The sequence below is a fragment of the Dipodomys ordii genome, unplaced genomic scaffold, assembly GCF_000151885.1.
Source record: "Dipodomys ordii isolate 6190 unplaced genomic scaffold, Dord_2.0 Scaffold45, whole genome shotgun sequence".
NCBI lineage: Eukaryota > Metazoa > Chordata > Mammalia > Rodentia > Heteromyidae > Dipodomys > Dipodomys ordii.
The window spans coordinates 2829520-2843630 of record NW_012267261.1 but is presented as its reverse complement, the minus strand read 5'-3'; the positions used below and the strand labels follow the sequence as shown (position 1 = coordinate 2843630).

The 14111-nt window shown below is 37.9% G+C and overlaps 1 protein-coding gene across 2 annotated transcripts in view; it reads right to left on the bottom strand.

Annotated features, from left to right (window-relative positions):
* Positions 1 to 12690, bottom strand: part of Il1rap (interleukin 1 receptor accessory protein) — a 58261-nt gene extending 45571 nt beyond the window's left edge. For both annotated transcript variants that reach the window (XM_013019499.1, XM_013019500.1), the window contains exons 1-2: positions 12407 to 12690; positions 9677 to 9863 (exon numbers count right to left, since the gene is read on the bottom strand). In XM_013019499.1, coding sequence (XP_012874953.1) covers positions 9677 to 9863; positions 12407 to 12663 — 444 coding nt within the window. In that variant the 5' untranslated portion in view covers positions 12664 to 12690. The remainder of the gene's footprint in view (positions 1 to 9676; positions 9864 to 12406) is intronic.
* Positions 12691 to 14111: the final 1421 nt, after the last annotated feature.

The window sequence follows — 14111 nt, the reverse complement described above, 5'->3', positions numbered from 1 at the left end:
GAAAAGCCCTGGGGACACAACGCCCTGACAGCGGAACACGGCCCCGGGCCTCCATGCCGGGGGTCCTGCCCGACAGCTGCCACGTCAGCCTTGGCCCTTCTTGTGCCCTGATGACAAGTGGAGGCTGAGGGGGTCCTGTGGCTGCAGGCCAGTGCCTGCTAGCCGGCTCCTGGTGCGTACCCACGCCCCGAGGGCGCCCCTGCCCCAGGCTGAAGAGGTAGGCATGGCACTTCCCAGGCCCTCGGGGCACTGGCACAGCCTGGCTTTGTTCCCCACCTGGGTAAGGCCAAGGATGGGGAAGAGGCCTAGATGCAAACACAACCCAGGCTGGGCGCTGGCGGCTCACACCTTCATCTAGCTACTCAGGAGGCTGAGATCTGAGGATCAAGGTTCAAAGCCAGCCTAGGCAGTAAAAGCTAGTCTCTTATCTCTAGTTAACCACCAGAAAGCTCGAAGTGGGGCTGTGGTTCAAAGTGGTAGAGTGCTAGCCTTGAGCAAAAAGCTCGGGGACAGCACCTTCATCCTAATTTCAAGCCCCATGACCAACCAACCACCACCAACAACAAAAACCTGCCATCCATACCCCAACACACCACACCATGCTGAGGACAGGGTCTCAGATGAAGTAGGTTTTTGGAAAAGTCAAAGGTTTTGCAAGTACATGATTTTGGAGCACATACACAGACATAAAAAAAAAAAAAATCAACCTTGGAAGAACAAAGTTTATAATGATTTCTAAATTGTTTATTGGGAATCCAGAAGAAAGTGGACTCTGAACAGCTCATAGAATAATAAGCATGTTTCTGACGATCAGAAGTGAGTTAACAGTAAGCAAATTTCCACAATGAACAAATACTTGTCTGGCTAGAAGTCACAGTCCTTCTAGTGGACCCATCAGTTCCTCATTCTGTATTGAAAAGAGAGAAGTTAAATAGAAGAGGAACTTTTCAACCACACAATGGTTTCCGGAACCACCAACCACAACCACAACACTGTAAGAGGAGTCCAAGAAATGACACTGGGATCCTTGAGGAAATGAATCATGTGAGGAGGTGAAGGCTTGGGCAGAGACTGTTGTGATGCCTTAGGTGTTTCCATTTGATAAGCTTACCTCACATGGGATCTGTGTGACAGCACAGAAATAGGAAGGACATGCTTGCTAAACTATAGCTATTCAATCTAGGGGATGATTATCACAAATATAAAGGGATGGTAGGGGAAGAACAAAGGAGGGGGTAACAATGCTCCATAGGAAATGGAGCATCATTACCTTGCTCATGTAACTGTAACCCCTCTGTACAGTATCTTTACAATAAAATACATATTAAAATAAAAATAAACAACTACAGTGAGGGGTTACTTTAACATGGAGTGCAAATAGCAAACCTTTAGAAAAACTTAATGCAGAAGGAAGATTTTTCCTAGATCTGAAAAGTCATGTAAACTATTTATAGCTATTGGAAAGAAGGGGGGAACATGAGGAACACTTCCGAGCATAGGAAAGATCTCACCTGAACTGCCTTACTATTTTCCCCTTGTTATAATTTAAATTGCTTCATTATAATGCTCTATTTCATATGGTGCTTCTCCTCTTCTGGACGAAGTTTAACTCCTGTCAGGTCACTGGTAGCAGATGGACTTTATCTATATTCCTGGCAACTTCACCGATATTTGGCATGTGGAGATCAATGCATTTGTGTTGCATGATCAGAAATATAAAAGAAGCAAAGGTCTGAATTCATGGAGTTGAGAGCTCAAGGAGGAAGAAAATCATAATGAGTATATGGAATACAGCATGGAATGGGGAATTATAGAGGTGATCCAAAAGCTGCAACTAAGACACCGTTTTGAATAGTCAGGAGCTACTGAAGCTTTTACATCAAAGATGATATTTGTATAAAATAATTTTTGCTGTGTGATGAAATCTCACAAGGGTCAGTCACTTCTAGTGCCCAGATTAAGTACTTCAAAGTTTACAATATTTACAAAATCTCCTCTATGGCTCAGGCACTGTTGGGAGCTGGACACATATTAGCCAGTTAAAAAAAAAAAGTTGGGGCTGGGAAGGTGGCTCAGTGCTAGAGCGCTTGCCTTGCATGCATGAGGCCCTGGGTTCGATTCCTCAGCACCACATAAGCAAAAAGAAAAAAAAGCCAGAAGTGGCACTGTGGCTCAAGTGGTAGGGCGCTAGCCTTGAGCTGAAGAGTTGAGGGACAGTGGCCAGGTCCAGAGTTCAGGCCCCATGACCAGACCCCCCCAAAAAGCAAAATAACCCCCCCAAAAAAACCACAAATGGCACTTATGCTCATGAAATTTTATAGTGCCGTGTAATTCATTCAGTTATTTAATTAATTGCTAAAGACAATATGTGTAGGCAGAATTTAGTGTTCTATTTGTTATTCAGAGAAATGAAAAAGAAAATGTAAGAGAGAGAGCATATTACCTGGCACAGAATAAATAAGTAAAATCACTATAGCAACACAAGTAAGAAATGAATTAAGTTCTAAGAAAGTACAGACCAGTGATATATTATGCTGAATTAGTCTGAAGGCTTCACAAATATTAATTTAACATGGGCTTTAAGTTTAAATGACAATGAATCTCAGATACCCCAAAAACATATGTACAATATTGTATGTATAGATACATATGGAATTATGAATACATATTTCTGAAGAAAAATATGATATAACTTCATGCCAAATTAAAAAAATCATTCTTAGCGGTATAGAAAAAGGCAAAGAATTTTCCAAAACTCTAAATTGTTCAACCAAATTGGAGCAAGCATTAAAAATAAAAAGAAACAGTATATTATAGAGGTCTTGGACTAACTTTCCAATAATAGATTCTATGCCAATAAGAAAGTCTGGTCTGGCTCTTCTACAGAAATGTTCTTTCCTGACTGGCACTTTGTCAGGAAAAAAGGAATTATTTTCCTGTTCTCTGAGAGAGATTCACAAATAAGGTCTGACAATTCTGACTTATTTTACATTAAACCTTAAAGTAAAGGTAATTTACCAGTGTTAATGCTCACAAAGGGTACAAGGCCAACCAGTTATCTGCAAACAGATAACCACAATGACATCACTCTGTTAAATGGCAGTTGAAAGTATTCTGCTATATTCAGGGGTTGCTATAAGTGTAATCAGCAAAACACTCAATAAAGGAGTTCCTCTGAATCTCAGGGCAAAGGGGAAACATCTTTATCTCCACCAGTGCCTCAATAAAACAAAACTGGAAATATTCAACTAATACAATGAAAAAGAGAATTATTTCAGTTGTAGTAAAGTTCGAAGGCTGTTCCAGTTTCTTAAACTTGTATAATAATAATGTATTCTAATAATAATATGATGTATAATAATAATGATGATGTATAATAATATTATAATAATGACGTATAATAATGATGATGATGATTTAATAATAACTCCGGCAGTAACAAAAACACACATGCTGTCTTTATTCCTATATATTTGGAATGTCTATGTGAATAGATGGGCAGTCTCCAATTTATATGCATATTGTGTTCCAGAAGGTTTGGATAGATGGGTTATTTGAAATTCAGTATACTGCTCAGAAACCATAGTTTGCTTTCCAGGACTGTTTCAAAAGCCAGATTATTCAATAAACATTTACTGAACAACAATTTACTTCACAGCATTGCTGATTCAGAGAACTGAAAGTTCTGAGTCCTGAGTTAAGGAAACACCGCCACCCAGAAGAAAGGATGAGAGAGGAAGAGAAGACAGGGGAGAAAAACCTCCATTCTCATTCTCTCTCCAGTTCTGAAATAGAAACATTTGGTTTTCTGTGTCTTCCAATGTCACTTTGTCCAAGGTCCTCTCAATTTTCCCGCTCCTTCTATCCACATTTTTCCCTAGTTCCTACCACCCAGGAAAAAAACCAACACCATTCAAAGATTGCCCAGCCACTCAATGTACTTTAAGCTCTGAAAGTACAAACTAGATTATCCTCTCCACATCAGCCTGGAAGAGTACTTATTGGCTTTGTAACAACACAAAACTTACCTAAAAATCTCACACTCTTTCATTTGCATCTGGATTGTTTAGAGTAGAATACAGAAGAATGTGTGTGTGTGTGTGTGTGTGTGTGTGTGTGTGTGTGTGTGTGTGTGTGTTGACTCTCAGTTCCTACCCCTGTGGCCTGTAGACAATTGCTCAGCTGCACTATACCTAGGGTTTGTATTGAAGGCTTGGGTACCAGGTGATGAGAGAGTTTTAGAGGTTATGCACTCATGAAGGCCTATAACTGCATGGACGGCTTAACCCATTAGTGAATTTATGGTAGAAAAGACTCTTCAAGGTTACTTGGGGGCATGTATTGGGAAAGTCCATTGTCCCTGGAGCCGTCTTGTCTGTATCTGCTTCCATGCTGCAATGAAGTGAGCATCTCTCCTCTACCATGTCCTCCCACATGATGTTTCTGCCTCATCACAAGGCTCAAACCAAAGGAGTCTGTGGTCCACGCACTGAAATTCCTGAACTGGGAATCAAAATACATCTTCCCCTCTTTAAGTTGTGTGCCTCCGGATTTTGTTGAAGCAACAAAAAAGCAAACATCTTTCTTAAGTAGAAGTGAAGAAAATGAAAGAACCTACTTCATAAAGGCATTGAGAGAACTAAAGGGAAATAAAACTTTACAGTTCTATACCTTAGCAGCTACGATGGTTTATTTCTGCAGCCTCCATTTCTAATCTATTAAGAACAGTGACACAGACCTGGCAGGGTTGTGAGAAGTGTTGTATCCATTAACATATAAACCAACTAGACTGCTGCTTTGTACTCCTACTATGTAAGAATACATTAGTACTGAATCCATTTCTTTCTTTTAATTCAGCCACTTTAAAAGTTCAAGGAGAGGAAATCAAATAAACTAAAACTGATGATAACTTTTATTTGTGTGTGTTCTGGTACTGGAGGGAACCTCAGTATTGTCCCTTGGCTTTTTCCCTCAAGGCTGGTGATCTACTGCTTAAACTACACCTTCAATTCCGGCTTTTTGCCCCTTAATTAGAGTCTTAGGGAGTTTTCTGCCTGGGATGGCTTCAAAAACCATGAGGTATCTGCCTCAATAGTGGTTTTACAGCAGTGACAATTTTTCTTCCCTGTATTTTATGCTTCCCATGACCTCATGAATAGACTGTCTAAAGTGTGACCTTGGGTGGCTTGTCTTCTCACTTCCGTTTCCTTAACAGCTCCAACTATTACATAGATACATCTAATCTTGTTTCTCTGGCTTTGAGTTTTCTCCTACATTTCAAGCACATATGATACGCATCCACTATCTGCTAGTCACTGCCACCTGCCACCTAAGTGTCCCACAGATATCTCTAACTTAATATGACATTCGCCAAATGCACTGCTTGCTACTCAGCTTCTTTTCCATCATTTCATGGCTTGGTTAATAGTACTGCCACTCATTCAGACAGGAGGAAGAAAAGACCTGGGAAATCACTGGAAATGGCATACTTGGCCCTCACACAATAGTCTCATAGATCACATGATATTCCTCTCACTAAACCCAGCAGCAAATCCTCTCTGTCATGAAGCTCTACTTTTTGATAAAAATAGGATTTCTCCATATAAACCTGTCTCTGCTCAATGGTGTATTTCTTTTGAGATTTTGCAGGGTGGGACATAGATTTAGTTCTTTGTAATGTATCCCTCACCCAAAGGTGATGTTCAGCTAGTATGTTCAGTACATCCATGAATGAATGACTACAAAAACTACAGTGAAAAATTCCACTAAAACCAGCATAGATAAATAGCTATGGGAATATCTGGGGGGAAAATGATGTCTGGCTGGAGGAAACAAGGAACAATTCATGAAAGGTAAAGGATCTGATCTGTTCTAAAGGAAGAAAAGGACATTCTCAGGAGAGGAAATACATGAATAACATGGAAAGTAGAAAATGGTTGTAAATAGGCATATGACTGAAAAATAGTTAAATTTAGTGTTCTGTGACCTTGATTTCAGGAGTAATAAACATACTTTTTTTTTTTTTTTTAGGTCCGGTTGTGGGGTCTGAATTCTGGGCCTGGGCGCTGTCCCTCAGCTCTTCAGCTCAAGGCTAGCGTTCTACCACTTGAGCCACAGCACCACTTCCAGTTTTTTTCTTTTTGCTTATGTGGTGCTGAGGAATCGAACCCAGGACCTCAGGCATGCAAGGCAAGCGCTCTACCGCTGAGCCACCTTCCCAACCCCTAAACATACTTTTTGAACATGAAGATGTATCATACTTATGGCTATAAATAGTTAATATTATCTTCAATATGTTTTAGTATAATTACCTTGGAAAGTTTAAATAATGGCTCCTATACTCTCATTAGCAGTCACCAGCCCATACCTTACTTCTATCTTCAATCATTGGATCCTGAGACTATTATTAGGAAAATCAAAACTATCATAAAAATTTATTTCTTTTTTTTCCCTGTCAGTCATGGGGCTTGAACTCAGGGTGTCAGTGCTGTCAATGAGATCTTTTGCTCAAAGCTAGTGCTCTATCACTTTCCCCAGCTCCATTTCTGGTTTTTGAGTGGTTAAATGGAGATGAGTTTCACGGGGACTTTTCTACACAGGCTGGCTTCAAAGTGCTCAGATTCGGTTCCCTGCCCCCAGCAACTAAGATTATGGATGTGAGCCACTGGAACCCAGCACCATAACATTTCTTTAGCAAATATTTCTGTGTGTATCTATAAATTGTAACACAGCCTCTGCAACTCTAAGTATAGTGTCATCATCATGTTTATAAGTAGCAATTCATGGATATCATTAGCCTTCCCCGGGTCAGATTCCATAAGGTTCTCTTATAATTTGTTTTATTGCTTATTCGAATGAAACAGGTTTCAGCTAAGGTTCATATATTGTAATTTTATATATATATATATATATATATATATATATATATATATATACACTTAACTCATATTCTTTCCTGCCCTTAGTCACTTTATTATAAAATGAAATATTTACTAAAGTAGTAAACATGTATGTTTGAGTTAATGGATTATGTGAAAGCAAGCATAATTTTTAGTCCCAGTAAGGTCTACGAAGAGGACTTATGGACCAATTTTGGAAACTTTCCATGTATCCTGTGTCAATCACACCTGCTTCTCAATCACACCCAAAGAAGTAATTGCCTAAACCTCTGGAGTAAAATCACTTCATTTCCATTTATAATGGTGTCATGTGTGTGCACAGCCTTAGATGAACACTTTTATCCACTTTCAAAATGTCTTTGCTGCTTTTAACTTGTACATTCTCACTCCCTGCCTTTCTTTTACTTACTGGCAGAGGAGTTCAGCACATCTGGTCTGTATAGTTTCACAGTCTGGATTTGCTGACTGCAACTATTGGTGTGGTTCAATATAGTCATGTTCTCTCATATTTGGCAGATAGCAGCACTATAAAAAGGCTTGAGCAGACTCCATTTTAATTCATTTGGCAAGGTTATAGATATCACTGTGTTCTTTCATCAGAAGATACATATCTGATGGTTTATCACTCATGATGTTAGCCGTAATCGATGCATACTGCTTAGATGTATTAGTCAACTGGGGCTTTCAGAGTGGCATTCCAAATCTATCATTCTTCCTTCATTTATTAATAGGAATACTTTTATAAAAATATATTTCTTGGCACTATTTCATTCATCAATAACATGATTCTTCTAGGAAAAAACCATACTAATTCCCTTTACTAATTTTCCATATATTAAATTGATTTCCTGACAGCACTCAAAAAATTACCGTTTAAGTACTTATGAAATATCATTATGAACTTATGAATTTAAACTTATATCATTTGATTGAAACCACTACAAATAATATACCTCCTGTATTCGAACTGTTCATCTTTGGTCAATAGAAGACTTTTTAGATTTATTCTTGAGATTCATCTCTAACAATTCAGACACAAATTTTAAAAATTCAACTGTTTGTGAAACTATCTGTTTTCCCCTTGAATACTTTTGCTTCATGTATTTTGAAGCCCTGTTATAAGACACATATACTTTTAGTACTTGTATGTTTTCCTGATGAAATAACCTTCTTCTTATTATGAAATATTCCCTTTAGCTCTGATAATACTCATTGTCATAAACCCTCTTCTTTTGATATTTGTATGACTACTCTTTTCTTCTTACTTCATGAATTAATTTTTATTCTTAAAATTTTTCTTCACTTCCTATTTACTTTAAATATCAGGTACTATATTCTCATTTGCTACTCTGCTCCTTTTCATTTTGCTCCATTTCTGAAATAATTTATTCTCTGCACTTCAGAGAATTAAATAATTTCTAGACTTTTCAATTTCCATTCATTTATGGTATTATTTCCCACATTTATGGTATTTAACGCTTCTTAGCTCACTTTTGAAATAGGTAATATAGGTAAATAGGTAAAAAATAGGTAAATATCCTTTGGAAATTTATTTTCTACAAAGATGTTATACATTTTTATTGTTTTCTTTGACCCTGTATTTTCTGTAATATTGAACAGAATTTTATCTTGCTTCACTAATAGCTCAGTTTTATGTGGAACTATATTTGTCTGGACTATAGAATATGGCATGATTTTCTAACTTAATAGAGAATAATCTTCAAAACCATGATGGCTTAGTCTTAAAAACAATCTTTTAAGTTTGTCTCACTTCTTATATTTTTATTAGTCCCTTATCTTTCCTCCTACCATATTGTGCTGATCTAATTTAAGTTGATTGCTTGCAATTCTGGTGATTGGATTCAGGTAATTGGACATGCTTTCCTAGGATCCTTCTACTCTCAACAGTTTTTCCACAGTGTGACTTGTCATTTTTTTTACTTGGAAGGTGCTACACCTGCTCCCAACACTTCACCATTTCTTACTAAAGGTCTCTGACACCCAGTTTCTCAGAGAGTACACTTCCCAATTTCATCTAGTGCTCTTATACTGGCCTATCATCATTTCCTGTGAGTTCTTATTGATTCTTTTGGTGTGTCCTTTCAATGCAATACTTCCTTCTTCTCCCTTCCAGTCAAGTGCCAATTCCATCTAGATCTGATATTGATGGTTTATGTCACTTGCTTGAAAGTTGTTCTTATGGAGAACTTGTCTCTAGCTGTGTTGTAAATAATCCTTGTGTTTCTGGCTTTGACGTCTGGGGAGACTTGAAGTCATTCAAAAGCTATGCTGCTGCCCCAAGTATCACCTTCCCAACACTCTTGGGTTTTTTTGATTAAACACTTTCCAAATCTCTCAGATGTGGAAGAGACCACAGATGGAAGTTGCCCGCAAATGAGGGCAAACTAGAAAACACACATAAATAATAAATTACAGCACTGACTAATGAAGGAGTTGAGATTCACCGGATGAATCATCCGCTTCCGACTTTGCTAAGCAGTGCTGAGTGGAAACTGGAAAACATTGCACAGAACATGTTCCAGGGGAAGTTGACAGAAATACATCTATTCTGATATTCCAGTGAGCATAACTTAAATAGTGGACTGATGCAAAGCAACCCATAGACCTCTTCCTTTTAAAACACTACACAATCAAGAAGTGTGGTAAGATCGGTACGGAGTCACTAAAGAAAGCAGGAACTATGAGGAGTAAAAAAAAAAATTCTCAGCAAATAAATAATTGTTTTTAAAAAATGAAATGTGCTCTAATTTTCTTACCTTATACCAAGTGAAGGCTGGCTTGATACTGGGAGGAAAATATCCATCAACATTTGGACAAGAAATCTTCTGAATGCCGTTTTCTAGATAGAGCCGCTGTACTGGGAGTTTCATGGGGGACTTGTAACAACTGTCTTTCTGAACAACTTCCAGGGGAAATGCAACTTTGCTGCAATATGTGGTATTCCTGAATAGAGAAATACGCAATGACCAGGCAGTGTCATCAGCATTCAGTTTAACAAGGCAAAGTTGTACAAAGGAATTGCCACTTAACAAAACAGTTCATAAATGTGATCTATCTTGATCAATATCACCCCTTTCAACATTCAAGCATCCCTCCACTATCTTCCCCTTCCCTCCCTCTTCTTAATTTTGTTGGATATACATTGGATTCTTATCTGTACTTCCCCTGTATAAAGTAAATGATTTACCTATTGAGACATTCCGTATACCAACTGGCAAGGAAGAATGAAGAAGAAAACACAATCACCTACTATTAATGGACTAAAATATTTATATATGGCACTAAATGTATGTATATGTGTGTGTTTATTTTAAGTTGTCACTTAGCACAATCTCAGTGATAGTGATGGTAAGGCAATGGTAAGAGCGATGTATTTAAGCAAAACTGATCATGCTAAACATACCTTTCAAAAAGAAATGTTTCTGGAGTCGGCACTGGTGGCTCACATGTATTACCCTAGCTACTATGAGGCTGAGATCTGAGGATTGAGATTCAAAGCCAGCTCCAGCAGCCAAATCCAAGAATCTCTTATCACTAGCAAAGAGCTGGAAACAGAAGTATGATTCAAGTGATGGCGCACCAGCCTTGAGAGAAATAGCCAACAGAGAGTGTGAGGCTATTAAGTCCAAGTCCCACTACTGGCAAGAAGAAAAAAGTTCCCAGGGCAATTTTTAAAGCTTTAGCCTAGTAATATTTTGTCTGAAAACTTTTCTCCACAGATCAAAATATATATAAAAAGGAAAAATATAGCATGTTACTAAAAGATGTCTATCCATGACCCTTTCAGTCAGTAAAATATTGAAATCAGTAGAAAACTCAGAGAAGAAGGTTAAAAAGAAAAGTGTAGTACAGTATTCAAATCTGAGAGAAACACTTCATCTAGAGTTCTTTCTAATGTAAAGAGTTTTAATTTAAACTAAGTTCTATTAGGACCTAATAATGGAGCATGAATATCCCTGTCTCTTTGGGGTCCCCAGATTAGTCTAGCTAGATTCTCCTCCAAAAAACCGAGGATATCTGTTCAAGGCCTCAGAAGGGCCTTTTGAGGACATAAGGACCATTTTTTTCTCTGTGCTAATAAAGCAAAACATTTATGTAAGAATTAATGTAAACTATAAACTATATTAATTATAACATAAACATAATCATTTATCAAAACAGAAGTTGGACTCTGGTAGCTCATGCTTGTAATTCTAGCTATTCAAGAAACTAAGATCTCAGGAGTCTGGTTCAAATACAGCTTGGACAGGAGAATTTGTGTCTTTTAAAGATGTAATTAAAGTAAATAAGAAATTTTATCATGTGGAGAGGAAGAAAGAAATTAAAACACAGACACAAAGACCTGGAAAACCTTACAGAAGCGAAAAGATGACGCCATATGAAGCCAAGGAAAGAGCAGCTAGGAAAGCTATTTTACAGACTCTGATTTTAGACTTCTGGAGGCCAGAAATCTAAGAAATTAAAAATTTTAAATGTCTTTTAGATGTACTTTGCACAGCTCTTAGAAATCAATATACCTATTAAGTAATAGGGAATTCTGTTAAAAGAAAAAATCCAGATAAGAGTTTAGAAGACAAAATACAGTGTGGTAGCTACTGAGCAACCATGAGTAAAACATAAGCAAGAAAAAAGAAAATGAAACAAAAAAAAACACAACAGTTTTTAGCTCAGTGCTGATGGCTCACATCTTAAATCTTAGTTAGAAGGTTAATATCTGAGGATAGTGGTTTGAAACAAGCTGGGGGAGGAAAGTCCATGAGACAGTTCTAAATCACACACACACACACACACACACACACACGTGTGCACAAAATAAATCAGAAATGGAACCATGATTCAAGTGGTGAATTTAGCCTTAATCAAGAAAGTTCCCATTCCCTGCGTTCAAGCCCTAAGACCAAAAGAAAGAAAAATAAAAACCCAAACACCTTAGTTTTAAAAATGATTTGAAGAATCCATGTTGCAATCATGGTCAACTGCTTTAGATTATATCCTTAGATTCCTAAGGATATGGTGTTCACTTGCTTCTTGGGATAATTTTGGTAGAGCTGTTTTGAAACATAGTCTTAAATATATCAATGCCTCCAAAGAGTTGATCTTATGCCAATCATTTCAAGAGATGCCAAGAAAAACAGAGTGGACTCTACTCTCTTCCCTGTGTATTTATTGCAGAAATGGATGCCTCTAGTTAAGATATTTAGGTAAGCATGCCCCAGTGTTATAGGAAGAGGACAAACCAACACAGCTCCTTCTTGAGGCAAACTTGTATGTGTCAGCATCTGAAAAGAGACCACCATGTTGGATTCTGCCCAGGGCATATTTTCTCCCTCTGCATGCCTTCCTTCACCTCCTCTACTAAACCACAGGACAGATAGAATTCTACCTAAAAGTTTCCTTCCCTTACACAACTTGATGGCGCATTCATTATGTGTATGAAAGTCTAGGAACCAAAGTGGCAAAACCATCATCATGGAGAGACAAGCTACCTTAGCATGCAGGTATAGTTGCCAGTGTCGTTGAGAAGTGTGGGCCGGAACCAGAGCACGTCTTTCTCCTTACTGATGCGGTTCTCAGGGAGGCGGAAGTTAATGGGTTCCTCCAAATCTCTGTCTTGTCTAGTCCAATACCAGATCAGAGTAAGCCCAGCAGAGTGGGCAGTGCTGTAGTTAAACTTCAAGAAGTGTTCAAAGAGGGGACACTTAATGCGAGCGGGCTCATCTTCAAATACTTGGATTTGCCTCATGGTGTCTAGTCCCCAGTCATCGCAGCGTTCTGAAATAAACAGAAAGAAAAAAAAAGGGAAAATGAGTTGTTTTACAATATCAAGGTCCCTGGAAAACACATTCCCTTTGCCCCCTAGGACACCCAGTATTTCCAGGAATCTCCTTCTTTAGTCATCTTCAATAAACCTCGTGTCCTAAATGCCTATGGTAAGTGACCACAACGTGAATAAACTACTTCCTTCAATTTTTCCATTAACTTTTGAGCATCTCCTGATGTGGTAGATTGATCTTGAGGAATTCCTGTCAGGAATGGAGGAAAATGTCACCCCAAACAGAAACGGTGTGCTTTTCCACTTCATGGAGAAGGAGTTTCAGAGGAAAGTGTAATTGAAAAGACAAGACTCCATTTAGACTGGCGTTCTCCCCAGGTCTGCTTCTTTGGGGCCAGACCTGTACTATCCCATAGAAATGTAATGCAATCATAAATATCATTTTAGATTCCCAGTTGCTACATTAAAGAATTTTGAAAAGGTACATAAAAGTATATTGGTATTATACTGTATATCCTCCCAAGATTAATGATTTTTTGCTCCCAAGATGAATGACTTTTTGCATTCTCTTTTGTAGTAAGTCTTTAGAATTTATTTATCTTTACAGTCTCAATCTGAGTTAGCCATATGTGTGTATGGGAGGTACCTTCTTATAATCTCAGCTACTACAGAAGCAAAGATTGGGAGGACAGTGGTTTTAGGCTAGCCTGGGCAAAAAAATTTAGTGATACTCCATCTCAACAAAAAAGCCATATGGATGAGTTTTACTGTGACCACATAATCAATGTTTTCAATTTTATAGGTAGTTATTATATAAAAAATATAAATTTTAATTTAAGTAATGTTTTGGTAATCCAGATGAGCTGGTTTATTATGAATGAGAAAAGTTAGGAATTAATGGAAAATTGATCATTTGTATGTATACACTTGGGAAATTTATTATATCCAGGAATAAAATGTGATTCAATTCACTAACTGCTTTCAGCAATATGCCAAGTTTATGTATTTTAGTATCAAAAATACTGCATTGAGCATTTGATAACTGTAGAATATAATGTACACACACACACACACACACAACCTTCGTTATTATTCTTCCCTATCCTCACCACTCTGTAGGCTGAAACCATGAGTCTTCTATTCAAGGATAATGTCTTTTCCTTTCCTTCATCTAGGCTGCCTTTGTACTTACATTGGCCACATTAAGGCAATGTTAGTACTACGTAGCAATAACCAGGACTTGAAAGGTTTTGCCTTCCTCTGGTACTGATGTGAAAACAAGTCTAGGAAAGCTACATAAAAATGAGAGCAGAGGACAGTATAGTTGAGCAATCCTGCTACAGTATAACCTTCAGCTCTCTACAAATAACCAAAGATGCAAGAGCAAGCCCAACCTAGAGCTACTATAAACTAAGCAA